Consider the following 26,986-nt stretch of genomic DNA (forward strand, 5'->3'; position numbering starts at 1 on the left):
GATGTAACGCATGCAAACACAACAGGGAGGATGACAGGAATATAGCTGAGAAGGACAAGAAGATGGACCTTCTGAAGAGGAACTACCAGAGGAAGGTGGACACTCACTTAATTGTTGATTCATCAAGACATGAAAGGCTACTGTATGCCTGTGTTGTTTGAGTTTCCAATCTACCGTGTCCGAGTTATAGTCTGTTGTGTTATTAAGCGTAGCCTTTATGGAGTGGTGTACGGGAAATGATTTTGCCCCCACAGAACAGAGCCCCCCCACCCCCTTGCCAGAGGAGTTCAACGTCAGTGAATACACATATAATCATTTTTATGTATTTATTTAACAACCTGCAATTTCTGTTTCTGATGAAATGGTAGATACCAGCAATGAGACTGGTATCTAACCAGCTTGTCCATTATATAAACAGCATCTTCAGTAATGAACACATTTGGTCAACTTTTTCATATGTGGTTACCACGGCCACCGTCGTGACCAGCAAGAAACCAGCTTAAACCAGTATAAAATGTAAACTGATTCATATAGACATTCTCAGCTGTGCACCAGCAGCTGGTTGAGTGTTTTTTGCCCTAATTTCACAGAAACAACAGTGATTAGGTGAGAACAAGCCTCTGTATTAATGTATTTAATACATTAATATCCTTTTTTTATCAGGATCAGGTACAACCAACTTCCTTTTTCCCTTTCAAAAGGTTCAATAGGTTAGTTACGTCATTTCTAATGTAAATATTATAATGCTTTATTACCCAGGTCGAAAGTACTTGCAGGCTATATGTATACGACTAAAGAAATAAACACACAGATCAATTATAAATTTTCTCTGATATCTAATGTATAATTGCCATGTTATCATGGAGGATGCTCCACCAGAACTCTTTTACATCTTGTCCTGTTGTCCTTACCCAAGCATGGGGGCCGCACCGGTTTCACACTCCCGAACAGTAGACGGCGAAGTACATCATAATCGTCTACAATCGTTCATTAAAAGAGAAAGAAGGAAGATCCAATGCTCATGTAATAACGACAAAGTTGTTTACAATGCAGGCGTCATGTAAAGTGAACTGTGTGGCACCTTACATTTTATCTCTGTTTTTCAAGTTCAAGGCTCTGTTGGAAATCTAACATTTTTTTGCATCGTTGTATCCGGATCCACTTTGTGTTTAGTTTTGCTCATCACGGTGCTAGCAAGCCCGTCCGCACTAGCTACGTTACGTAGACGCGATGGCGGAGGTGTCTGTCTCCGGAGCTGGCTCCGATGTAAACACAGTCGGTCTGACAGCGACAGCTATGGCATATTTACAAGACGAGGTAACGTTGCCAACACTTAGACTACAACAATACGATTAGAGATATATGTGCTTTGACTGCTGTTTTCGATATAATCGCAAATGAATTGGTTTCATGCAAGCTTGCTAACGTTAGTTAGCCATTGACACTAGCTAGTACTGAAACTAACCCGTCTCGTAGCTAGTACAGTATTGACATAAAGCTAGCTAGCGACTCTGGTTTGAAGGTTTAGAGCAATATAAAATATATAGCACTGCAGTTAAGCCTATGATCCAGGACATTAATACCCACTGCGGCTTAGAAGTTAGCAGGCTAGCAGCCAAACTGTAGCGTATCACCTACATTTTTAACGGTATCGTCACATTCATTTAGAATAGGATGCTTTATATTTCCGGGGCCCAGTCATTTTACACTGATGCACCTGTATCCTGTTACAGATGAAGCCTGACGGAGATGGCATTTCTCCTCTCAATCTGGGCGATTTGGACTTGACAACGGATGAGTTCATCTTGGACGAAGTTGACAGTAGGTCTACATCTTCTCTAACTTTATCTTTTTGATGGTCAGACAGGATGACGGTATTTTACACTGGTGTGGTGAACTTGTTGAGACTCAGACTCAAACCAATGGTTCTTTATGCCTTCCAGTTCACATCCAGGCCAATCTGGAAGATGACCTAGTGAAAGAAGCTCTGAAAACGGTAAGAGGTTTGCAATTATTTTATGGTTATACAAGACTCAAGTGATTATTCATCTTCAAAATGAATACAATTAATCATTTTAATATGATTTGGCTGTGTTCCCAACATCTTTCCAGGGAGTTGATCTCAGGCAGTACTCTAAACAAGTTCAAGCTGAACTTCAGCGAATTGAACAGGCTTCCATCAAAGACTGTATCCTTCCTTTTCAACAGTTTATAAATAAGTCAGAAATTTGAGTAATGTTAATCATTCATTTGAAAGTTTTAGGGGATCTTACACGTATCATTCACACATATTCATAGTCCTTGACCAGTTGTTTGTCAGATATAAAGGAGAGTCAAAACATTGCTTCTCTGCACAACCAGATCACTGCCTGTGACTCTATACTGGAGGTGGGTAAATTATAGATAATTTCACTCTGGACCTCTGATGTCTGTTATCTGTTCCATGCAGCAAATGATCAAATGTTCTATCTTTTATTCTGTCCTCCACCCTTAATGTCTCCATTAAACCTCCTCTTGCCCTGTCTCCCCCCTCCTCTCTCCCCTTTTCTCCCTCTCCATCCACCCTCTTCCTCCTCCCTCCCTCCCTCCCTCTTCTCTTCTTACCTACTCTCCCTCAACCTGTCACCCATATCTCCCTCCCTTCTCCCTCTCCCTCCCTCCTCTCTTTTTCCCCTGCTCCTCTCCCTCTCCTCTCCCTCCCCCTCTCCTACCTCCTTTCTCCCCCTCCTCTCTTCCTCCCCTTTCCCTCCTCTCCCCCCCATCTCCTTTCTTCTCTCCTCCCTCCTCTCCATCCTTGATCCCCCCTTTTCTCCCTCTTCCCGCTCCCTCCTCTCCCCTCCTTGTCTTCCTCTCCCCCCTCCTCCCTCCTCCTCCTCCCCCTCCCAGCGTATGGAGGGCATGCTGAGTGGTTTCCAGAGCGACCTGTCCTCCATCAGCAGTGAGATCCAGACGCTGCAGCAGCAGTCGGTCAGCATGAACCTGCGTCTGAGGAACAGACAGGCTGTCCGCAGCCACCTCAGCCAGCTGGTGGACGAGCTGGTGGTGCCCGGGGCCATGATCTCGTGAGTGTGTGTGTGTGTTTGAGAGAGAGAGAGAGAGAGATGGGGGGGGAAAAGTGAGGGGGTTCAAGAGACATCGATGACACGGAAAACAAGTGGAGGGACACCAAGTCGTGTTGTTGATTAGACAAGGACTAGAGCGCGCGTTGTTTGAGAGAGACGGAGCGGGAGAGGGAGAGCGGGTGTGGCTGGAGTTGACTGTGTTCCGTCACGCCGCAGGATCATCCTGGAGACGCCGGTCACGGAGCAGGAGTTCCTGGAGCAGCTCCACGAGCTCAACAACAAGATCAACTTCGCCAAGGAGCTCAGCTTCAGGGAGACTCTGGCCTGCTCCGACATCCAGGACATAGTGGACCGCCTGAAGATCAAGGTGAGGGAGGGAAGGAGAGAGGGGCTGTGGCGAAAGAGAAAGATGGAAGGGGAGGGAGAGGGGGTTCAAAGTGAATAGGAGGGAGGGGGAGAGGGGGGCTGTGGAGAGAGGGGAAAAGATGGAGGGCGGGGGAGTGAGAGAGGGAAGGAGGGAAGGAGAGAGAAGCTGTGGGGAGAGGGAAATAGAAGGATGGAGGGAGGGAGGGGAGAGGGGGTCAAGGGTTAAGATTTAAGAGTGAATAAAGGAATGGGAGGGAGGGAGGGAAATAAAGAGACAGATAACAGAGGTAAGGCCCAGGCGTTCGTGGTCAGACTGTATCTGAACCAAGCACTTATCTGTTTATTACTCAGGCCGTCACCAAGATCCGAGAGTTCATTCTGCAGAAGATCTATGCCTTTCGGAAGCCCATGACCAACTACCAGATACCCCAGAACACCCTTCTCAAGTACAGGTAGGTCAAAATTAAATATAGTTAACACGTAAACAGACGATATTGTATCGAATCCTCTTTAATGGGCACTATCCATGAAACACTTTCCCTTTGAAAGTCTTAACCATTTGAGCACCGCGAATCGGCTCATGAATGAATTTCTGCTCATCTTTTCTTCTCCCTTCCTATAGGTTCTTTTACCAGTTCCTCCTGGCCAATGAGAGGACTGTTGCTAAGGAGATCAGGGACGAGTACGTGGACACCATGAGCAAGATCTACTACAGCTACTTCAAGTCCTACAGCGGCAGGCTTCTCAAAGTACAGGTCCGTCCTTTACACCCTCTAGTGTCGGGAGCCATTTTTCAGACTGAGGGAGGTTCTACAAAGCAGCTTCAAAGTACCTCCGTACAAATGACCAACCTCTCACAGAATCAGTTTCATGGATATTGGATATGGAGTACTTTGTTTCACAATGTATAAATCCGTTGATGATGTCGTTTAGTACTGAGACGTATCTCTCCTCTCTCTCTCTCCGTTGACAGTATGAAGAAGTAGCAGACAAAGATGATTTGATGGGGGTGGAGGACACAGCCAAGAAAGATATCCTTTTATTAAACGAACGATACGTACAACATTTGATGCACCCTGCAACCCTGCAACCCCCCCCCCCCCCCCCACACACACACACACACACACACACACACACACACACACGCGCATCCCTCCAGACAGTCCTTGACTGCTGCACCAGGTTTCTTCTCCAAGCCGTCCCTGAAGAGCAGGAACACCATCTTCACCCTCGGCCAGCGGGGGGCGGTGCTGAGCCCCGCCGAGCTGGAGGGACCCATCCTCATCCCTCACACCGCCCAGAGAGGAGACAGCAGGGTAGGATACACACAAACACACACCGCCCAGAGAGGAGACAGCAGGGTAGGATACACACACACACCGCCCAGAGAGGAGACAGCAGGGTAGGATACACACACACACGCCGCCCAGAGAGGAGACAGCAGGGTAGGATACACACAAACACACACCGCCCAGAGAGGAGACAGCAGGGTAGGATACACACACACATGCCGCCCAGAGAGGAGACAGCAGGGTAGGATACACACACACACGCCGCCCAGAGAGGAGACAGCAGGGTAGGATACACACACACACCGCCCAGAGAGGAGACAGCAGGGTAGGATACACACACACACCGCCCAGAGAGGAGACAGCAGGGTAGGATACACACACACACCGCCCAGAGAGGAGACAGCAGGGTAGGATACACACACACACCGCCCAGAGAGGAGACAGCAGGGTAGGATACACACACACACCACCCAGAGAGGAAACAGCAGGGTAGGATACACACACACACCCCCCAGAGAGGAGACAGCAGGGTAGGATACACACACACACCGCCCAGAGAGGAGACAGCAGGGTAGGATACACACACACACCGCCCAGAGAGGAGACAGCAGGGTAGGATACACACACACACACCGCCCAGAGAGGAGACAGCAGGGTAGGATACACACACACGCCGCCCAGAGAGGAGACAGCAGGGTAGGATACACACACACATTACAAAAGGGACGTGCACAGACATTTGGAGGGGCTATTGCTCTAACATGAAAAAAGCCTACAGAGCGCAATGTAACAGACTGGACATAACGGAGCTACGTTAGCCTGCTGCTGCTACATAGGCTATTACTTAGCTTTGGTTCATGTAACGTAGCATGATTATACGTCAATATAAGGCAAGGTAGCGCGACGTGATGCAAACGTTACAAGCCGATGCTGCACGTTATTCGAGACACAAGTGGATTTTTTTCACAGGGCATTTGTCATTGTCTCCATTACTTCAGAAAGTCACGTGAAAGTGGAAGGGTTTTCCCTCCTTCACTCGATCGCAGTGCACCGGCATGAGAATACAAACAATGTCATGTGACTGGGGGCAGAGGGCAACGCTGACGTTATGGTGGCAAAATAAATTAACACCGAACTGGATGATATCGCAATTTAATTTGATTTAACTTCACTAATGATGGGCTCATCGTATTGAGGCAGCCACAAAAAAAAAAAAAAAAAAAAACCTTTCTTTAGGCTCTTTCTCCAGAGGGGCAGATCAGCCAATCAGAGCAAACGGTCTGTTGCCCGGGCAACAATAGCCCGTACCTGTGCACGTCCCTGCATTCCAAAGGAGTAGGCATGGTGTAACACACACACACGTCACCGCCGTTGTCTCCCCAGTACCCGTACGAGACGCTGTTCCGCAGCCAGCACTACGCCCTCCTGGACAACGGCTGCAGGGAGTTCCTCTTCCTGTCTGACTTCTTCATGGTGACAGGAAACTCGGCCTTCGACCTGTTCAACAGCATCATGGGAAAGACCCTCGGCATGTTCCTGGTCAGAGGAGCACATTTAGGCTTTAGTCCCAAAATATAGATACACACACAGGTTTTCTTTTCTTTCTTCCTATGAAGATGACGTCGATGTTTTGTGTGTGTGTCTCTCTCTCTCCCCCCCTTCCCCCCCCTTCCCTCCCTCCTCCCCCCCCCCGTAGAAGAGCATGTCTACCTATGTGTCAGACTGCTATGACAGCATAGCTGTGTTCCTGTGTATCCACATCATCCTTCGCTTCAGAGCCATCACCGTCAAAAGGAACATCCCCGCCCTTGACAAGTCAGTCACCTCCTCCCACGACACACACTTGACACCCTTTTCCCGTTCCCCTAATCCTCTACTCCCAACATATCTCTGTAAACCTGACCAAACACAGACACCTTTGAAGAGTATGTGGCATTTAGTGGAATCTGTTTTGATCATGCTGTTTGAACCCTCTGCAACTTGTGCTGGTGTGTGTGTGTGTGGTTGTCCGTGTGTGGTTGTCCGTGTGGTGTGTATGTGTGTGTATGGTCTTCCGTGTGTGTGTGTTGTTGCCAGGTACTGGGAGGCGGTTCTGGAGCTGCTGTGGCCCAGGTTTGAGCTCATCCTGGAGATGAACATCCAGAGCATCCGCAACACCGACCCCCAGAAACTAGGAGTTCTGGACACCAGACCTCACTACGTACGTACACACACACACACACACACACAGAAACTAGGAGTACTGGACACCAGACCTCACTACGCAAGTACACACACACACACACACACACACACACACACACACACACACAGAAACTAGGAGTTCTGGACACCAGACCTCACTACGTACATACACACACACACAGAAACTAGGAGTACTGGACACCAGACCTCACTACGTATGTACACACACACACAGAAACTAGGAGTACTGGACACCAGACCTCACTACGTACGTACATACACACACAGAAACTAGGAGTACTGGACACCAGACCTCACTACGTACGTACACACACACACAGAAACTAGGAGTACTGGACACCAGACCTCACTACGTACGTACATACACACACAGAAACTAGGAGTACTGGACACCAGACCTCACTACGTACGTACACACACACACAGAAACTAGGAGTACTGGACACCAGACCTCACTACGTACGTACATACACACACAGAAACTAGGAGTACTGGACACCAGACCTCACTACGTACGTACACACACACACACACACACACAGAAACTAGGAGTACTGGACACCAAACCTCACTACGCAAGTACACACACACACACACACACACACACACACACACAGAAACTAGGAGTACTGGACACCAGACCTCACTACGTACGTACACACACACACACACACACACACACAGAAACTAGGAGTACTGGACACCAGACCTCACTACGTACGTACACACACACACACACAGAAAACCAAACACATTGCGTTCATCATCATCAATGTTGTTGATCGTTGAAATGTGTGTGTTGCTGAGTTGTGTGTCACTAACGTGTGTGTTGTGCTCTCAGATCACGCGTAGGTACGCAGAGTTCTCCTCAGCAATCGTCAGCATCAACCAGACGTTCCCCAACGAGAGGACACACACACTGCTGGGACAGCTGCAGGTACCACACACACTCTACACTGTCTACACACACTCTACACACTCTACACTGTCTACACACACTCTACACACTCTACACACACTCTACACTGTCCACACACACTCTACACTGTCTACACACACTCTACACTGTCTACACACGCTCTACACTGTCTACACACGCTCTACACTGTCCACACACACTCTACACTGTCCACACACACTCTACACTGTCTACACACACTCTACACTGTCCACACACACTCTACACTGTCCACACACACTCTACACTGTCTACACACACTACACACGCTCTACACTGTCTACACACACTCTACACTGTCTACACACGCTCTACACTGTCTACACACACTGTACACTGTCCACACACACTACACACGCTCTACACTGTCTACACACACTCTACACTGTCTACACACACTACACACACTCTACACTGTCCACACACACTCTACACTGTCTACACACACTTTACACTGTCGACACAAACACACACACTCAAGTCTGTCAGGTCAAGTCCAATGTATTTCTATAGCACATATAGAAGTGTTAGCCCAAGTTCTCTACAGTCAGCAAGGCAAAAAAGCTTGTAAATAACTAGAACTTATCACAAGGACACATACACAGACATATAGGATAACATTGTTGCACTTATATAGTGTCTGAGGCAAGGGGGAATAAGTGAAGATGTTGGAGAGTGTCTGAGGCAAGGGGGAATAAGTGAAGATGTTGGAGAGTGTCTGAGGCAAGGGGGAATAAGTGAAGATGTTGGAGAGTGTCTGAGGCAAGGGGGAATAAGTGAAGATGTTGGAGATATGACGCAGAAGACTATTCCAGAGCCGAGAGGCTGCAACTGAGAAGACATAATCACCCGTAGATTTCAAAGGATTTGGTAACAGTTAAATGCAGACTGTCTGAGGACTGTTGGTCTTAAACACAGGAAAACACATTCAACACACACTCAGCAGCGTCCTATCACACAGTACACACCCTCAACACGGTTGACCCACGCTTAGCTCTGTCCCCTCACCCACACACTCAACTCTGTCAGAACATTCAACACACACCCAACAGTGTCCAATCATACTCGACAACCCCCCCAACACTCCACGTACAATGAATGCTTGTTTGTTCACTAAGTTCTGTTTTCACCACACAATGCAGCCGTCGAAGCATGTTCTCACCACGACAATGCATCACCACAGAAGTGAAAGTAAAACCTAACTTTCTATTCCTGCATGATTCTGTCTTTGTTTGATACAAAAATAGTCCCCCCAAAAAACTCCCCCCATGGTGTACCACAGACTCAGGGTAGAGATGTGTGTGTGTGTGTGTGTGTGGGGGGGGGGTTTCCAGCTAAAGTGGAGGGGGTGATTGAGATGATGTTGCTTGTCGTCTCAGGTGGAGGTGGAGAACTTTGTCCTGAAGATGGCAGCAGAGTTTCCCTCTCGGCGAGACCAGCTCATCTTCCTCATCAACAACTACGACATGTTGCTCAGCGTGCTCATGGTGAGAGGGCCTGAAGAACTACAACCGAGACCCGCTCAGAACTACAAGCAACGAAACACCATCGTTACACATATATGCACCGTTCAACGGAGTCCGAGAGTTACGGCTTGTTTGGTCAATCAAAGATCTGATCTGTTCCATTTCCTACATTTCCCAGGAGCGAGCAGCGGATGACAGTAAGGAAGTGGAGGGCTTTCAGCAGCTGCTACTAGCCAGAACACAGGTAACCTTGCACTTGAATTCTGGGAAATGGAGTCTGGGTAGTCCCATCATGGTTGGAATCAGACTCACTGATTTATCAAACATGATGTCCTATTCTGTTCTCAAATGTAACTACAACACGATCTCATAGTAAATATTCATTATAAGTCACGTTTATATCCATTCACAGACTGTTCCGCTTCCTGCATTTAATCTTTCTTTTGCTCCCTCTCTCTCTCTCCCTTCCTCTGTCCCTCTTCCTTCCTTCCCTCTCCCTCTCCTGCTCCTTCTCTTCCCTCCCTCTCACCCCCCTCCCTCTCCCTCCTCCCCCCGTCCCCCCCGTCCCATCACCAGGAGTTCATCGAAGAGATCCTGTCGCCTCCCTTCGGAGGGATGATCGCCTTCGTGAAGGAGAGCGAGGCTCTGATGGAGAAAGGCCAGCTGGACAGGCTGAAGAATGACGAGGGTGAGGATGGGGGGGAGGAATGAGGAGAGGGGTGAGATGAGATGGAGGAGAGGAGGAGGAGGAGGGAGAGGAGTGAGAAGGAGAGGACAAGGAGTCGTGGGGAGGTGAGGGGAGGGGGAAGAGGGAGAAGGAGAGGAGTGTAGAGGAAGAAGAGGAGAGAGGGTGGGGAGAGAGGAGTGGACACCTAATGTATCATCTAGTCCGATACTCAACAACAAACCAAAATGTTGGACCGAACCAAAACAAACAACAGTAGAAGGACCTCCTGGGAGCACTGGGTGAAAAGACTGTGACCTCAGGAACATGCAAACCTCATCAGGTTTCCTTCACCTCTGCATCCGTCTGTCTGTCGGTTCCTCTCACACATTCTCCCACACCTTCCTCTCTCTCTCTCCTGCCCCCCCCCCCCCCCCCCACCCACCCATATGTGGTCTGGCGGGTCGATGTCTCATATTGGGATCGCACTCTAAACAGAAGGCAGGGGCTGGTGGTTTCCAGTGCGTCACCCCTGCCGTGCAGTTCAGCAGGTCTGTGAACCGAAGGCCCACCATGCTCCGCTTACCGACCCAAAACCAAATAGCAGACGTTGCTCTTTTGTAGCCTCCACATCCTTCCACCCTGTCTGAATGTGACTGCGTTCACCACAGACCAACATGCGCTTTGGGGTTTTTTAAATAGTGTATTGCGTACTACTCAGGTCCCAGAATGGTATTGTTTGTTGGATTTGGTCGTGTTTTGTGTGTCGGTGAGTAACTGAGGCGTAACTTTTTGTCTTTCCTCTCTTGCTCTTAACTTTTGTACTCATCCATCCATCCCTCCCTCTCCCTCCTTCTCTCTCTCTCCCACCAGCTCGTATCACCCAGCTCATCAGGGGTTTCTCCAGCACCTGGAAGCAGTCTGTGGAGGCTCTGAGCCAGGAGGTCATGAGGTCATTCACCAACTTCAAGAACGGCACCAGCATCATCCAGGTACGGCTGGTCCCCCACTACTCTCTCTCTCTCTCTCTCTCTCTCTCTCTCTCTCTCTCTCTCAACTGCTCCTCTATCTCCTTCTACCCTCTCTGTCTTCCCCTCTGTCCTCTCTATCTGTCTCTTTCAGGGAAGAAAGGCTCTTATCCATAAATCCAGTTATTTTAAAAAGAGATCAACGCATCCTTGAGCTTCTATCTCAAGACAATTTTCTACCCCTATAACAATCGGGGACAGGGAAGGACATTAACGTGTTTGAATTGAATCTTAAACAACATCATCTTCATAAGTCTTCTTCCCTGCTCTCTCTGCTTCCTGCCTCTAACGGTGCTTCCCTGCCGGGGCCTCCAGGGGGCGCTCACCCAGTTGATCCAGTACTACCACGGCTTCCACAAGGTGCTGTCCCAAGCCGCCTTCCGCAGCCTGGCGGCGCGCTCCGAGCTCATCAACCTGCACCACCTCATGGTGGAGGTGAAAAAGCACAAGCCCAACTTCTAACCTCGTAGCTTTTCGTCGAAACGTCTCGCTTCCGGAACTGTCCGGACAGAAGTTCTTTCAAACACGGGGTCTGGGCTGTTCTCTCTGGAGTGCGAAGTGTGTCTGTGTGGCGGGGTTAGGACATGGAGAATCCTCTCATTCAGTTGGGTCTGGGTGGGTTGAGATCCAGACCCTCTTGTGTGTCCTGTGTGGGGATTGGAGGAGCAGGATTGGACAGGCAGACAGGGGAGCCAAGTCGTGTGTGTGAAGTACGCCTCCATTCTTGGAGGAACATCGCTGGCAATGTTGCGTTCATGTCATGTGTAGGGAGGGGTATGTATGTTTCTGGTTGAGGTGTGATACATGCACACACACGGTTGGTGAAACGCACGAGGACATACATACGTACTCACAGACGGAACAAACGCATTGAAACACCCGTGCACACTCAAACGTCGAAAAACACGCCCTCAAACACAGAAATACGCATACACATAGGAAACGTACTCAAATACACTCGCCGAAACACACCTGCGCGCCTACCGGTTTGCCGGGATATGGACGGGAATTCTGCTGTTTACTGTATGCCTGCTCACTGTGTATCCTGTCCACGCTCTGTACATTGCTGCTCTGTTATGAACGCAGTCCAGTTACTAAGTGAGACTGATGTAGTCATTAACATGTATCACACATCCCTGCCTGTACCATAATGCATTTCTTTATTGAATGAAATTAAATACATAAATAATTAGAACATGTTTGTAATCAAACTCTTGATTGAGATAATTAGCTGTGCATTCAGGTTTTTTACAATCACGGACCGACGGCACTCATAATGAACAGAATTGTACTTTTTTATGCTTCCAGATAATATAGTAACTCAAGACAAATATCATGAAAGTAAAGTGCATTTGACAAACACAACACATTACAGTAGCACCACAGCTGTCCAAAAGCAACGTCTGATTGAGAGGATGAGTAAAGAGAAATGAGGGCCTGCGTATGTCTAGGCTGTCCTGTGTGCACGCTTCCTTCACTGGCAAGTGTAGGAAGTGCAGCATCATACCTGCTCTGGGCTGCTGGCGGTGGGTTCTGGTGAGATGATCCACATGTTGGTTTATCCACAAGAGTACTGCTAAGACAAGGGACATTTTTGTTGTTCATTTGTTTAGGTTCAGCCAGTGCATCTTTGCTTTTTGTTTTCGTGTTTTTTAACCATTTAGTGCCAATTTTCTTGAAATGAACTTTACCAGAATCCTAAGGGAATCGAGAATTACACTGTACTCATATCAGTTCAGAGGCAGAACATGAAGCCACACAAACACTAAACAATACAAAACCTCGCTTATGATGCGCTAACCTCATCTGAACACCCAGGCTTAACTATTCAACCATGTTTTTAAAAGTATGACCTTAGCTGATAGCCTAGTGAAGGCCTGACCGTCACTAGGGTGACTGTTGCTAGGGTGACAGTCAGAGGACAATGAGACAACTTAACAGAAGAGCAATGCCCAGAGAGGAGGGTCTGTTCACTCGGCCTTCACCTGAACAGAGACACAAGCACAGAACACACCCACGTTCACAACAGGAAGTGCAGTCCGATACAATATCACCTTTTCCATCTCATTATCTCATGTGGCTTTGAGATCTTCCTATGCATGTGATACATATATATTGCGTTACGTTACGTTTTGAGATAATATTCAACTTCCAAGCTGAGAAGATGTCTTACCGACAGGGTCAGCTTGTCTGGCGATGATCTTCGGGACTTCATGGATCTTCGGGACCTCTGTTGGAAGGGAAGGTTTCACATGTTGGCATCAGTCATTTATATATTTCCTGTCAGGTGTGGTGTGCATTTGAGAGCATTTAAACATGCCTTATGACGAGTGTGTTACTGCAGAAAGCTACTAAAGTTCTATACATTCTAGAAGGGACATATTCCAATACTGCTCTGTATTGGCAGTTGTAGAGGTGTAGGTTTAGGTGTGGACTGCACAGGGACATATCCCAATGTTAAAAGACCATTGAAACATCCCCACCAATAATTAGCAGCAGAGCTGGGATAATTCAAGTAATGTTCACATACCAGGGTGATCAAAAATGTGTCAACACTAGTATTTAAACCAATCCTATGCTCCCTAGTCACAGGGAAAGTTCCAGAATGTTGGAAATCCAAAGAACCCCCTGTGAGCTGGTGAGTTCCAGCCTTCTTACCGTTCACGGTGACTTTCAGCGTGCTCACCGCCAGCCCCTGGGCATCCAGGACCCTGTAGGTTCCCTCGTCCTCCCTCCGTAACCCCCTGAGGACCAGGTCACCTCCTTCCTGCTCCTCCAGACGCTCCTCCAGGCGTTCCTCCCCCCTCACCCACATTTCCTCCCAGCTGGAGGTGTTCCCTCTCTGGGCCACCACCCTTGCTGACTTGGGGGTGTGGAGCTTCAAGATCAGGTCGTCTCCCAACGACAGGGACTGCTTTAACTTGTGGTCTGGAGATGTATGCATGGGGAGGTTAGAAGATGTAGGCCTACATGGAAAACTGGTTTGATGGACTCTCACCCCATCCCTCCATTCATCCCTCTCCTACCCTTGATTTGTCCCGACCTTTCTCCCTCTTCTTCCCTCCCTTACTGTGGTCTTCACATTCTACACCCCCCCCACCCCCCCCCCCCCCACTCTCCCTCGTCCTGATCGACAACTATAATTGATGAGAATGATAATTAAGGCCCTGAATATTGAACCCAAAAATGCGGTTAAAAAATCAGCAGCACGGTAAAGCATGTATTTACCGTGGACAAGGAGTCGGACGCTCTGTATGAAGATCCTCTGTTTCATCCTGGCGCCGTCCACCACCACATAGCTCTCGTAGAGCCCCACATCACCGTACTGCACATCCTTCAGGATCAGAGAGCAGTCACCTTGGTCCAGTTTGTCCTCGGGCACCACCAACCGCCCTTTGAACTCGCTGGCTTCCCACCGCAGCGCCCCCCGCTGTTCAAACACTGTACTGGCGGGAGTTTGCCACTGGATGTGACAAATCGGGTTGTTGATACCGTTAAGCTCGGACTTCCAGCTGCAGGGAAGCACCGCCTGGCTGCCCACGGTGGAGAAGATGGGCACGGGGTCCGGGGAGGAGGAGGCTGGAGAGACGCAACGAAGGGAGGGCTAGGTTCAGTGAGTCGTTTTTTTTGGAGTCATTAATATTTTAGGCTCTAAATTAAGTGCCGACAGAGTATCCCAATTTGTAACCTTATGTACCTTTCTAAAGTAAAGGTTTCATATTGAATCATTATAGTGGTCAGACAGACGACCACTTCCAAACAATCCATTATACGAATCCTACTTTTTTGTATCAAATGTTTTGTCTTTTTACTTGTCGGTGGTTCTACGGTTGTAAAGGTAGGCCTACCATAAAACCTAGTATTCTACAACACCTGGGTAGTAGGCCTATACTGACCAACACAGCTGACAACCAGAAGACAAAGGTTCAGGATAGGCCTACATCTAAAAAACAAACAAACAGGAGAGTTAAACATCACGATACATGAGATCAAACTATCACTTTCCTTTGTGGGTCTAATATAGGCAAAATTATACTAACATAGGCTATCGTCACATGATCATTCATTCTATGTTGGTTAAATAACGTGGTTGGGCAATGTCTGGGTTCTCGTGACGAAATCCGTAAACATCAGATGCGGTTTGCCTTTCAAGTTTCGTTTCTCCGAATGCGACTCAGCGCTGGACTGGAGAATCGAAACTCAAACTGTTATATCGCACATTCCATATTATAGGCTCTAAACCTAACCTGAACCCCGAGCAAAACACTCCAAAAAAAGTTTAGGCAAGTATAGCTAATAAAAATCCTCTAAATAAACCGTTTAGTAAAAAATTAAAAAAACGTTATCAAAATATCGAAATGGTAAACACATAGGCTTCTTTATGAACATATATAAATACATAAAAAGTCAACACATATCTTTACGATTTATAAAATGTACAGGCATTACATACCTTAGGCTAGCCTACTTCGTTTCACTCAATAGCCTACCTCCACAAATATATTTTTACCTGAATAGATATAGGTGTAGTTTTCCACACATTGCCATTGTCTCCGATTGGAGTTGGCTGGGTTAGGCTATCTCTCCTCCGCAAACCAGTCAAGTCTGCAGTCAGAACTGCGCTGGCAAGTTAGTGCGTGCCTGTCCCGAATGACTAAAACGAAACTTAGGCTAAATACTGCAGAAATACTAAGCCTAACTCTCGTTTTCATTTTCTTGTGGAAACTCAAGAGCTATTTGAACTGTCCTCTCTCTGTTTGAAGTTGTACTCTGTTAAAACCACAAGCTGTGAAAAAAAGGATGGACATTAAAAGTAAGCCGACATTGCTCTTTCATCATCAACTATGCATCATTCACTTAATAAAAGCCCTTTGCTTTGAGCTTGTCCCCCAGTCTCACCTCAGGGTTTCACACAGTATGGGTGAACTTGTCTGCACGCTCATTTCTTTGTGTAAGTATTCAGATTCCTATTACTAACAGTAGATGTTTATGAACATACATTGATTGATTAAATACATTATTGTCATGCATTCACACACAAATACACACTCTTAACACACTTGCACACACAAACACAACAGACAGCTTTGCTGGTGTTAAGTCAGTCTGTGTGACAGAGCTGTCTTGCTTCCCAGGTGCTGTTGGGCTCTGCGTGTTGTTGTCCACATCCATCCCTGTCCATCCAGCCAAGGAGGGTCAGAATGTGAGTCTGCCCTGCAACCTGACCCTCCGCTCTGACACAGCCTGGTATGTCCTCCGCTCAGAGGAACTGCAGCTCGTGCTGGCTGGCGAAAAGTTATCCAAGTTAGACAATGCGAGCGGTGCTATTTACAATAAAGACCCAGAGCGCTTCAAATCAGTGGAGGATTCGTCTGGATTGATCAGTATTGAGATCATCTCGCTGAGAGAGTCCGACCTTGGATACTACTTCTGTGCTTCCCGCTCTCATGATGGAAGTTTGGTATTTGGAAAGGGGATTTGTCTGGCGTTTGAGGGTGAGTTCCCAGTCCTTATTTACAGTAAGTAACCAATTAAAGAACCAACCGTCTGACTAAATTAGTTTTTCACGATTGCTAAAACACTAAACCACATTCTCTGAACAAGATTATCAGTGGCCTATACCCATTTGTTGAATCAGTCACTCTTTTGGCAAAACTCTAAACACATTCTCACTCACTAAAAACACTTTGCAGTGTGATGCACTTTTGTTGCAAAATGGTAAACTCAGGAGGCAAACAGTAAACACAACTTCAACACTGTTGTCATCTTTACAGTTTTTTCCGATTGCTTAAGCACAATTTTGAAAACAGAGCTCACTTTGTCAAAACACAACACACGATTCACACAACCACACACAAAAGTAGCGGAATACCCCCAATATTTTGCTAAATGAAACACTTCATTCAAAACTATACAATCATGTATATAAACCCAATTCTGACACCATATGCCACACACATGGTTCATAAAATTGGACTCTGTTTGAAACAGTTACACACTGTTGTGCACAATTTAAAACACTTTTACAGTAACTGTTCTTTTCTAATGATATAACCTGCTTGGTTTTGTCAGAGATATTGTTACAGTAGAGTACGTAAAGTACATTAATATTTTGACCAAACACAACACACAAGACAAGTACTGCACACTGATGAAAATATGTACTGTACTCTCCACATTGTCTATGTAAAGGTTGCATTTTGTGCAGAAGATCAGAACATATTTAAAATCAAATACTGTAGTAGGCTACATACTGTAAACACAGCAAATAAATTTGTGGAGACAAAAGAAAGCATACAGCAAATGAAATACAGAACATTGTTTCAATCATGGACTGCAGTGAATGTGTACAAAAAAAGTACTAATGTAGTGCATATAGTAGGCTACATTTTACTGTACTGTACTGGAGACAGTAGAGAAAAGTAGTTTTCACCTGTGCTCTTGTCGAAATGTCCAAATTACTGTTGCAACAGTATATCTGCTGAGGTTGGGCTAAACTCTCTGTCCAGCCTCTCTCAATGTTGCCCCATGGTTCACAAAAGCTCCTTTTAGCCATTCCACAGACTCGGTTGAAAACGAAAGGCGATCGTGCCTTTTCAGTTGTAGCCCCTACTCTGTGGAATAAACTGGCAATTTTTATCAGGTCATCCCCCACCACAGAGACATTTAAGTCTCGTCTTAAAACATATTTTTATTCTTTGGCTTTCGGGTCAGTTTAGGGTCACTCGTGCTTACTGTAATTGTGATGTTTGTCTGTTGTTCTTATTTATTGTTGTTTTGCCCTATTTGATGATTTTGTACAGCACTTTGGTCGGCATTGGCTGTTTTTAAATGTGCTTTATAAATAAAAATAACTTGACTTGACAACATGGTCAACCAATGCTGCTCGAATTTCATTAGATACTGTCAATTTGGCCCTATTCTTCCACGACCTCCAGGTCTACCTCTCCCTCTCCTTACCACTCTTCCTCCACGGGCTCCCCCTCTCATCCTCACTCTCCCTCTCTGTAATATCTTGACTGATATATATTAAAAGAATGCCTCGACACCGTTACACATTCAATTGCTTTACTTGCTTTTTCCAAGGTACCTTTCAGGTAGAACAAACGTAGCCAACCATGGGAGTCAGGTGGCTGAGCGGTTAGGGAATCGGGCTAGTAATCCGAAGGTTGCCAGTTCGATTCCCGGTCATGCCAACTGACGTTGTGTCCTTGGGCAAGGCACTTCACCCTACTTGCCTCGGGGGAATGTCCCTGTACTTTCTGTAAGTCGCTCTGGATAAGAGCGTCTGCTAAATGACTAAATGTAAATGTAAATGTAAACCAGCCCACTTCCGGTTCTGGTATTATCTAATCCTAACAGTAGATGGCGCCTATGCTCAACTCACATAACAGCAAATACCAAGATACTACACTCTCCCTCTTCCTACATTTGATTTGATGAGGACTAGGTACACTGACCTGTTGCCTTTTTATAGTGCTTACACCTGATTGGTATGTTTACAATTCAGCGCTTTAGTGCTTATACACCTGACGCCCGTGTTTGATCCATTCGTTCACGTGTAGCATTTTACAAGGCTGTGTCTTGAAAAGGCAATTACTGTAAGGGACATCATCTTATATTTCTGTGTCTAATGTAGAAACGTGTCTTTAGTGATTTGCAAAACACTGTGTGAAGTATTTTGCAAATAGTGTGAGGCTGAGAATGTGCTTATAGTTGTGCAGATCTGGGCTGATGTTTTGCTCCTTGAGTGTCAGGTTTCTCTAACTGTGTTATTTGACATTTTTGTGTCTAAGCAATCGGAAAACACTGTAAAACACAATGACTCAAAATTGTTCACTCTTGTTTCTAATGATGTGATCCTCTGGCTGGTCCCAGTACAAAGACGTGATGCTGAGGCAGAATACCCTAAATCCCACATTGACTTTGCAGTTGCACAACATTTGAGTTTACTGTAAAATGCTTTTCCTTTAGAGTTTTCTTTATTCTTTGGGCTTTTGCAGTTGGACTACTGTATTTTCATGCAAGTGCTGAATATTTAAATACATACAATACTGTATTACTTAAAGTACTTACAGTATGCAATTCATTCACGGTACTACAGTAAGTTATGACTGTTATGATTTTGCCAGAAGAGTCAGAAGTTTTGGAAATGTAGTTTGGAAGATTTGGTTTTGTGTTTAGAGTTTTGAGAAAATGGGTGACCGTTTCAAAAAATGTGTTTTAGCAATTGTGAAAAACGTAAAAGTAAACGCTTAACTGAGTGTTCCATGTTTTATCTGACTGTTGTGTGTTCTAGCAGACTGTTTTGTGTCCAGTGTTCTGACTGTTGTGTGTTCTGTGTTCTGACTGTTGTGTATTGTGTTCTAGCTGACTATTGTGCGTTGTGACTGTTGTGTGTTCTGTGTTCCAGCCCATGAGGGGGCAGAGCACAGGGAGCCCCCTCCATGCTGGGTCCTTCTGGCCTGTGTCGCCCCCGCCTCAGCCCTGCTCTCAGGCCTCGCTGTCTGGGCACTCTGTTTCCAGAAAGGTGGGTGCTCCCCTCCGCCTACAACCCTTTAAAGGGCCGCTTTACTTTGAAATGACTCAACAGGCCACAGTTCATTCTGTAACATTCCAGTGATGGTTTAATATCTTTATAATTAAAGTCTACAAATGTCTTGTGTGTCTATTATTTCAATTTAATCAATCAATCAACGAACAAATCATGATCAATATGTTATCATACGCCTCACCACTTCACAGCCTATTTTTCTTCTGAGCTCTTGGTAGCTTTCAGAAGTCAAGTAGAAGGCAATCATTGTTTTCCAGCTGGTGGCTTGTAGTTCTGTAGTTCATTATGTAGCCTTATTACGTAACAGCTGAAAACAGGAAGTGATTTAAAAATGTTCATACCACTTGCAACACATTTTCCCATTAATTCCCACATTCAGTTGATCAAAGGCACTTCTCTAAGCATGTTTAATGAGAGGCAACAACAAATGAGTTAGACTAAACAATTAACCAGGAAAAATAACAGAGTTAAACAGAGATCTGGTTTATAATAATGTATTATTCACATATCAGACACTTTTATGATAGACAGGGTGAGGTATTTAAACATGATCTGCGATCAGCAAGCAAATTCTCCACTGACCTCTACCCATCCCAGGTAGTGGTTATTTACTCTACCCATCTGGTAAACAAACTTATTTTAACCCTTGTGCTGCCTTCGGGTCACATGACCCAAAGGTTCATAACGAACCATCGTTGTGTTTACCCAATTTTACCCAATACAAAAACAAATAAAAATAATTTTCTTTTAACCTTCGCAATGTGGGGGGTCTGAGACAGCCCAACGGTTAAAAGAAAATGCTTCACTTTGTTTTAGTATGTGGTAAAGTTGTCGCAAGACGACGGTGGGTCACAATGACTGATGGGTCAGAATGACCCGAAGATAACACAAGGGTTAAATAACGTAATCGAACTAGGCATGCAGAGATACTGTATGCTACTGTATATGATATATAATGTCATAATAATGTATTAATCCAAGGGATAGAAAGCTGTCAAAAGCTCTACCCTTGAGCTACACCCACCCCCTGAATTAACCTTGTTCCCCAACATGGTTACACCTGCTGCAGCAGCAGGCCATAAGGCCGCAGGGCTCCCTCGATGATGGCTCTCTCCTGGATGGCCGTGGATCCTTCCGGAACGTAGACCAGCCAGTACTTCTCCCTCCGACACTTCTGACGCTGCTCCGGGTTAATCCGGTTCTGCAGAACCACCTTGTACACCTTGTTGTCCTCTCTGGACCGGAAGGTCTTGGAGAACTTCCCAGCGGTCTTGACGTCTGGTGTGGAGTAGACTCCTCTCCCCAGGGTGGACCCGGCCGCCAACCGCTCCCCGGGACCTCCATCGTCATCGCCATCTTCGTCACCTTTGGCTTTCTTTCTGGTGACGATGATGCCGAGGGAGCCGTCCATGGCGGAGCCGTGGTAGGAGACGGGCCATGCCTCGTCCCCGGTCCCCAGCCAGGCGTCCCCGTCTGGGTACTTCTTCAGAACCTTGATGGCGGCCCGGAACCATCCGCAGGGCCGGAGGTACGGTTCCTTCCCCCGGGTGAACACAGTCTCTCCGTCCTTCACGTTGGTGAAGTCGTAGTTCCACCCGGGGTCGAAGAACTCCTGGGCGTTGACGTAGACCGTGGGTCTGTTCGTCGGGGCGGAGTCAGACTCGGGGAGGGCCAGGGTGGTGGTGGTGCCCATGTCCTGCAGGGAGAGAGTCCCCAGGTTGGGATACTCCAGCGCCTGGAGACCCTCCTGTGTGTAGAACTCCTTGAGAGCCACGACGTTGACAAAGTCCTGGGGCGTGAGCGTGTGGGCCGCTCCGGTCGCCAGCTGCACGTTGCAGCCGGAGACGGCGGACAGAGCCTCCAGGAGCTGAGCCTGGCTGGGCATGGTGAGGCCACGGAGCTGAGGGGGACTCCTGGAGGACGGGACTCACCGATCCGCCTGCTGCTGTGGTGCTCTCAGCATGGAAAAGACGACCAAATGGGAAGGACGCCGGCGCGACAGAGAGAGAATTTAAAGAAAGAGAACTCCGTCCGCACCGAGGAGTTGTTGTTTGTCTGACTTACTTTCTCTTTCCATTGGCGCGACCGTCTTACATGTCCTTCGTAGACATCATGTGAGCGCAAAGTGAAAGTGAAAGTAAACTTAATGCTGCCAAACTCGTCTCGGTGTGGCCCCTTTAAGACAGGGTGGAAGGTTGTCTGTGTGTGTTTGTTCAGCAGCCACTGTTGGAATGTGTCTCTGGCTTGTCTGATACCATAACAGACATCTGCTCTCTACACATTTCCGTAGGCAGATCCATTTACTTGTGCAGTGACTGTTTGAAGGGGGACACAAGTCTAAAGGTAAAATGTCTCTGTTAATGCTTAAAATCATTACTGTTAAATTTAGACCAGCTGGACGGGTGACTGTGTGACTAAAGGGTTGTGTGTTAGGACGAATGGGTGAAACAGATTTCCTTTTCAACCCATTCCCCCTGATCTGATTGGTGTATATTTCTTTCTTTACAGGAAATGGGCTTGCACTATGCTAGCCTGAAGCACACAGCAAGGCCCCGCCCCCCCACTCAAGGGAAGCTCCCATTGGAGGGAGATGTGACATACTCAACAGTGGGTTGCCGTGTCAACCCAACTACTTAATGATGTCTTATATTATGTTATGTTCTATAGTGATATTACATCCTGTATAGAGCACTGTCACACATTTGTCTCTAGTAGCCCAATAGCTTTATTTCTGTTTTATAAAGTTTTCTCTTTTTGCAGACAGGACAGAATTCTCTACATAAAGGGCAGTATTTTATTTCTGTCGGTACTGGAACCTGTAAATCAAACATGCACACACATGCTCTGCACTCAGTTGCACAGTTGATGTACTTGATGTACTTAAGCTATGTTCTCTCATCCGAGTTGCCTGTTGACTGGAATAACTACGATCTCTCTTTGCCTTTCTGTGGGCGCATCGTCTTATGCAGTGAAGTCTGAAACTGCCCTCTTCAACTGAGTTGATCCCACTTTGACTCTTCTGCATATAGCATTTAAAGGTTGATCCAAAAATAGTTTTACTTCAAATGCTTCTTAATAAATCTTATAGCACCAAATACAGAATCTGTCAATTATTCCTAATGACTATAGACAGTCCCTCCTCTTAATAAGCTGCAACTGTAGTGATGTTGACACATTGATGTTAATGAAGTTAATACTGCCATTTGATTGGTCTTGTAGAGGGGAGGTTGTTCCATTTGGAGGTCAGGTGATCAGGGTGGTGTTGGTGCTGAGGGGGTCAGCTGACCAGGGTGGTGTCGAGGGTCAGGTGACCAGCGTGGTGAGGGTCAGGTGACCACAGCAGAGTAGATGACGTGGTTGTGCAGGTTGGTCGTAGCTCTGGGTCTTTCCAGGTCCTTCCAGTTCTGACGACCCAGAGAGGCGTAGTGGAGATCCTCCACTTCCTCTATATGAGGAGAGGTCTGAGACACACACACACATACACATATATACACTTACACACACACATACACATATATACACTTACACACACACACATACACATATATACACTTACACACACACACAGACACATATATACACTTACACACACACACAGACACATGTATGCACGCACAGACGCAGACGTAGACGCACAAACAAACACCATCACATGCATAACAGACACACAAGCACACACATAAAAACGGCACACTCAAACACACACACACACACACACATGTAATCACACATCCAACACTCACACACGGTATATTGTATTAACAAACTGTCCCAGTGGCATGTTTCCACGTTGGTAAACACCTGCAGTGCCTGAGGTTCAGCCGTACTCACCCTCTCTCTGCCCCTCTCTGCCAGCTCCCACTCTGGAACAGAAAGAAGAGGCAGCCTTAAGGGGGCGCTCTCATCCTGCATCGCTTCACATCTGGGTCTCCAAATACTATAAGCAATCCTTTCAAATCCTTTCAAACCCAACGTTTCCTTCCGTCTGCCTGCCACTGTATGTATGTGTGTGTGTGTGTGTGTGTGTATGTATGTGTGTGTGTATGTGTGTGTGTGTCACGTTGTGTCTATCTAAGGTCCTTTACCTGTACTTGACAGTCCCCGGTGTTGAAGCTCAGTATCTTCCTGTCTGAGCTGTGCCCCTGAATACAACAAATATACAGTTCATACCAAACATATATGAGAAACATGTTACACAATACTGCACCTGCATGTTTCAAAAGGAGTCTCGGCAAGTATATTAGGCCGGTCAGCAAGTTGATTGTGAGATGATGTGTCTACCTGGGTTTGTGTACTTCCTCTTCCTCCTGCACTTCCTGTCGACAGTCAGAAGACACATCAGAGAGGCTAACAGGGCAGCCACGCCCACACCAATCACTGCTGCCACCACAGAGCCTTGTGGGAAAACGTAAGCATGCCAAAGTATTCATGTTAGAATGCCACCTGGGTAAAAAAAAAAAAACACAACTAGTTCACTCCCAAATGTTCACTGAATCTCCATGGTTACAGTAACCTCACCGTTGTCAAACTTTGCTTCTATGTCCTCTTCAATAGTATCTGGAGAGAGGAGTACCATAGAACCAGAAGATTATTAGTGTTACGTAGAAGTAGTTAGTTTCAGACAAAGTTTTGTTTTTAGGAACCATTTGTGTGGGTGGTGTTGGATTGTAGGGTACACCTGTGTTCAGTACAACAGTGGTGGTAGTCTGGGTGCCGGAGTTATCTGGGTCTGTTTATGCCAACCAAAACATAAAACAAAGCCAAGTCATCTGACACCCACACACACACACACACACAGACATAAAGAGTCCGCACACAAACACACATCCACACACTCTCACACAAACTTGCCCTCCCTCCCTCCCTCCCTCCCTCCCTCCCTCCCTCCCTCCCTCCCTCCCTCCCTCCCTCCCTCCCTCCCTCCCTCCCTCCCTCCCTCCCTCCCTCCCTCCCTCCCTCCCTCCCTCCCTCCCTCCCTCCCTCCCTCCCTCCCTCCCTCCCTCCCTCCCTCCCTCCCTCCCTCCCTCTACCTGGCAGCACGGTGACTCTCCCAGCCGTCTCAGTGTTGCACAGGTACTCTCCAGCGTCCCCTGGCTGCAGGTCGGCAATCTGCAGCTCGTCGCGGTCGTAGGAATACCTGTTCCCCGGGTCGGCCCTCTCCTCCCTCACCTCCCCGTTCTTGTAGCGCGTGGCGATGGGCTGCCGTTTCGCCTGACCCTCCCCCCTGAAGAACCACCTCTGCTTGGGCTTAGCAGAACCACGGCAGGGCAGGACCAGAACTCGGCCTGCTGACACTGAGAACACCTGGCCTGGACGGATGCACGCACACACACACGCACACACAAATGCACTCAGACACACACACAGACACGCGAATGCGTAAACAGACACGTGCATATGCATACGCACACACACATGCATACAGATGGAGAGGCACACGCATGCACATTCAAAGACACGCGCATGCACACACCCAAACACACGCAGACACACAAAAACACACAGCAGTGTATGATATGACACATTTCAGATAAACCTTGCCCTTTGACCTCTGCTCAGCGTCCTACCTGAAAGCACCTGGACGTGGGCGACCAGATGGTCGTTGCAGCGGAACTCGCCGGAGTCTGCCTCCTCCAGGTCCCTGATGAACAGCGAGCCGTCGGGGAGCAGGGCGTACTTTGGACGCTCCGGTTCGGGCGTCGCATCGCCGATGACGCCTCGGACCTGGTGAGTCCAGACTGCGTTGCCGGGGCGACCACAGGGCAGGGAGAGGTGGTGGTCTTCTGGCACGGACACTCTCCTGACTACGGGGGTGTTTGTGTGTGTGTGTGTGTGTGTGTGGGGGGGGGGGGGGGGGTTGGGGTGTAGGTGTGTGTGTGTGGGGGATGGGGGGACAAGGGGAAAGGAGGAGCCAATGTGAGGGACAAAGGGGAAATGGAGGCCGAGGGGAGGGCGTGCAAATCATCAAATCAAATCAAATGTATTTGTATAGCCCTTTTTACACGCAAGCATGTCACAGAGGGCTTCGCATACGCCCATAGAACTGCCCCTCAACCAACATAATCCCTCAAGGGGGGCAAGAGAGGGACAGAGGGAGGGGTTATAGGTGGGGGGGGCAGAAAATAGTCAATCCTATTCTTCTATGTGACGTTACATACAACACATATACAGCACAACAAGATAATGACCACACAAAGGCTTCTAAAAAAGACACGCCCAGAAAACGAGTTTGGGGCGTCTTCACACTCGTCACTTGGCGAGGGGCGCTAAAGAGGAGTAGTCCGGGGCAGTCTGGGGGGTCTCACAGGCGGGTGCTCCGTCACAGCAGGACAGTCACCAACACCAGACTCCACGAGGCTCCCACAAGACTGAGTGCTACTCACAGCGAGTGCTACTCACAGCCTGCTGAGGCCTCTGGATTTAGCTCCGGCTTCCTGTGTCTTCCTGCCATTCCTCTTTATCTCACGGAAACACCGCGTGTCTCTCTTCCAGACTTAAACACAACCCCACCACACGCTGCTGTCACGAAGATCATACAGGACTGGCAACATTTACATTTCCAGTCATTTAGCAGGCGCTCCTTTTCCAGATAAAGATACAAATACTGCTCAATGATTAAAAGGACTTACAGTAAATGAGTGGAAAGGGTTAGGGTTATGATGAAATTCTTCATGGATTTCAGACTTCAGTTAGTTGATCCCCGTCATTTCACGAGAGGCTGTCCTAAGCTACAGGACCCAACGATACAGTATGACTGTGTCCCGGTTCAGCCTCAGTCATCTAGCACCCAGGACCCTATACTGCTGGTCTGAGCCAGAAGTGAATCTAGCATAGCTGGAACACACCAGGATAATGCTAATGTCTGATATCATCTGAAACATTCTGAATGAAATCTCTCCTTGCTTTATAATGTTGCATTGTTGACATCAACTAAAACTATGTGAGGGGAAATTATGAAAATACCCTTCATTATTGTATTACATAATCAGATGGAAATGGTCACACTTGATTTTATAGATGCTTTGCACCTTGGAGGTCAACATTTGTAATTTATTAGACCACTACTCTTTCTCTAAAAACAATGAAGTATACAACATCAACAAAGCATCTTACTGTAAAAAGTACTTCTGTCGTAAAATGTCATGACACTGTCAGACATGTCATGTAAATGTTGAAAAGTGATGGGATATTTTATATTGGTAACTCCAAGCCGACTATCTTACCTGAGGAAGTTTCAGCTGAGGTAAAGGAGGTCATGACAAGACACAACCAAACGATGACCGAGCCTGACATGTCCACCATGCACTGGGTTGAAGTTTGTAACTGTAACTGGAGGCAAACAGGGAAGCTGTGCTGTGTGGAGGCTGTTGCCACCCCTTCTGCACACACAA

The 26,986-nt window shown here is 47.1% G+C and overlaps 5 protein-coding genes across 7 annotated transcripts in view; 2 read left to right on the forward strand and 3 right to left on the reverse strand.

The window, feature by feature from the left end:
• Positions 1–1,004: 1,004 nt before the first annotated feature.
• On the forward strand, positions 1,005–12,103 carry vps52 (VPS52 subunit of GARP complex). Its single transcript, XM_067255762.1, has 20 exons — positions 1,005–1,317; positions 1,734–1,821; positions 1,944–1,996; positions 2,113–2,188; positions 2,321–2,388; positions 2,887–3,062; positions 3,279–3,429; positions 3,780–3,880; positions 4,051–4,183; positions 4,402–4,459; positions 4,608–4,744; positions 6,104–6,259; positions 6,417–6,535; positions 6,797–6,920; positions 7,767–7,862; positions 9,263–9,370; positions 9,528–9,593; positions 9,926–10,037; positions 10,887–11,005; positions 11,357–12,103. Exons 1-20 carry the CDS (start codon positions 1,231–1,233, stop codon positions 11,501–11,503), a joined length of 2,175 nt encoding a protein of 724 aa, XP_067111863.1. The 5' UTR covers positions 1,005–1,230; the 3' UTR covers positions 11,504–12,103.
• A 75-nt stretch (positions 12,104–12,178) lies between these two features.
• LOC136962113 (uncharacterized) overlaps positions 12,179–26,986 on the reverse strand; it is a 77,463-nt gene continuing 62,655 nt past the window's right edge. The window contains exons 1-6 of one of the 2 annotated variants that reach the window (XM_067255767.1): positions 15,552–15,701; positions 14,938–14,984; positions 14,270–14,620; positions 13,700–13,969; positions 13,215–13,271; positions 12,179–13,026 (exon numbers count right to left, since the gene is read on the reverse strand). In XM_067255767.1, coding sequence (XP_067111868.1) covers positions 12,956–13,026; positions 13,215–13,271; positions 13,700–13,969; positions 14,270–14,620; positions 14,938–14,984; positions 15,552–15,589 — 834 coding nt within the window. In that variant the 5' untranslated portion in view covers positions 15,590–15,701 and the 3' untranslated portion in view covers positions 12,179–12,955. Of the gene's footprint in view, positions 13,027–13,214; positions 13,272–13,699; positions 13,970–14,269; positions 14,621–14,937; positions 15,247–15,551; positions 15,702–26,986 lie in introns of those variants that run through there. The other variant, XM_067255768.1, reaches the window with a different exon arrangement.
• LOC136962446 (uncharacterized) lies at positions 13,647–22,680 on the forward strand. The gene is made up of 8 exons (XM_067256232.1): positions 13,647–13,754; positions 13,867–13,967; positions 14,246–14,654; positions 15,935–15,992; positions 16,177–16,536; positions 19,455–19,571; positions 21,886–21,938; positions 22,104–22,680. The coding sequence occupies exons 1-8, from the start codon at positions 13,647–13,649 to the stop codon at positions 22,230–22,232; spliced, it is 1,335 nt and encodes a 444-aa protein (XP_067112333.1). The 3' UTR covers positions 22,233–22,680.
• LOC136962112 (uncharacterized) lies at positions 19,642–21,698 on the reverse strand. 2 transcript variants are annotated; one of them, XM_067255765.1, is made up of 2 exons: positions 20,656–21,698; positions 19,642–19,902 (listed from the first exon to the last, which is right to left on the reverse strand). In XM_067255765.1, the coding sequence occupies exons 1-2, from the start codon at positions 21,478–21,480 to the stop codon at positions 19,879–19,881; spliced, it is 849 nt and encodes a 282-aa protein (XP_067111866.1). In that variant the 5' UTR covers positions 21,481–21,698; the 3' UTR covers positions 19,642–19,878. The 2 variants fall into 2 exon arrangements, with proteins under 2 accessions (XP_067111866.1, XP_067111867.1); XM_067255766.1 differs by having other exon boundaries at positions 20,633–21,698.
• Positions 22,606–26,959, reverse strand: LOC136962114 (uncharacterized). Its single transcript, XM_067255769.1, has 8 exons — positions 26,819–26,959; positions 25,163–25,399; positions 24,626–24,904; positions 24,114–24,324; positions 23,877–23,990; positions 23,681–23,737; positions 23,427–23,458; positions 22,606–23,056 (listed from the first exon to the last, which is right to left on the reverse strand). Exons 1-4 carry the CDS (start codon positions 26,895–26,897, stop codon positions 24,143–24,145), a joined length of 777 nt encoding a protein of 258 aa, XP_067111870.1. The 5' UTR covers positions 26,898–26,959; the 3' UTR covers positions 22,606–23,056; positions 23,427–23,458; positions 23,681–23,737; positions 23,877–23,990; positions 24,114–24,142.

Source organism: Osmerus mordax, chromosome 18, assembly GCF_038355195.1.
Source record: "Osmerus mordax isolate fOsmMor3 chromosome 18, fOsmMor3.pri, whole genome shotgun sequence".
Lineage (NCBI taxonomy): Eukaryota > Metazoa > Chordata > Actinopteri > Osmeriformes > Osmeridae > Osmerus > Osmerus mordax.

Excerpts from the sequence above, each read along its gene's own strand:
- LOC136962446 (XM_067256232.1), top strand. The coding sequence starts at position 13,647 with ATGTTGGAAATCCAAAGAACCCCCTGTGAGCTGGTGAGTTCCAGCCTT. Across the intron at positions 13,968-14,245 it reads AGGGACTGCTTTAACTTGTG|CAGCACGGTAAAGCATGTAT; the intron begins GTCTGGAGATGT and ends TTAAAAAATCAG. Across the intron at positions 16,537-19,454 it reads GATTTGTCTGGCGTTTGAGG|CCCATGAGGGGGCAGAGCAC; the intron begins GTGAGTTCCCAG and ends TCTGTGTTCCAG.
- LOC136962112 (XM_067255765.1), bottom strand. The coding sequence starts at position 21,480 with ATGCCCAGCCAGGCTCAGCTCCTGGAGGCTCTGTCCGCCGTCTCCGGC. Across the intron at positions 19,903-20,655 it reads ATGGCCTGCTGCTGCAGCAG|CTGTTACGTAATAAGGCTAC; the intron begins GTGTAACCATGT and ends TCCTGTTTTCAG.
- vps52 (XM_067255762.1), top strand. The coding sequence starts at position 1,231 with ATGGCGGAGGTGTCTGTCTCCGGAGCTGGCTCCGATGTAAACACAGTC. Across the intron at positions 2,189-2,320 it reads ACAGGCTTCCATCAAAGACT|ATATAAAGGAGAGTCAAAAC; the intron begins GTATCCTTCCTT and ends GTTGTTTGTCAG. Across the intron at positions 7,863-9,262 it reads CACTGCTGGGACAGCTGCAG|GTGGAGGTGGAGAACTTTGT; the intron begins GTACCACACACA and ends TTGTCGTCTCAG.
- LOC136962114 (XM_067255769.1), bottom strand. The coding sequence starts at position 26,897 with ATGGTGGACATGTCAGGCTCGGTCATCGTTTGGTTGTGTCTTGTCATG. Across the intron at positions 24,905-25,162 it reads CCACGTCCAGGTGCTTTCAG|GCCAGGTGTTCTCAGTGTCA; the intron begins GTAGGACGCTGA and ends GCATCCGTCCAG. Across the intron at positions 24,325-24,625 it reads GAGAGTCACCGTGCTGCCAG|ACCCAGATAACTCCGGCACC; the intron begins GTAGAGGGAGGG and ends TGGCATAAACAG.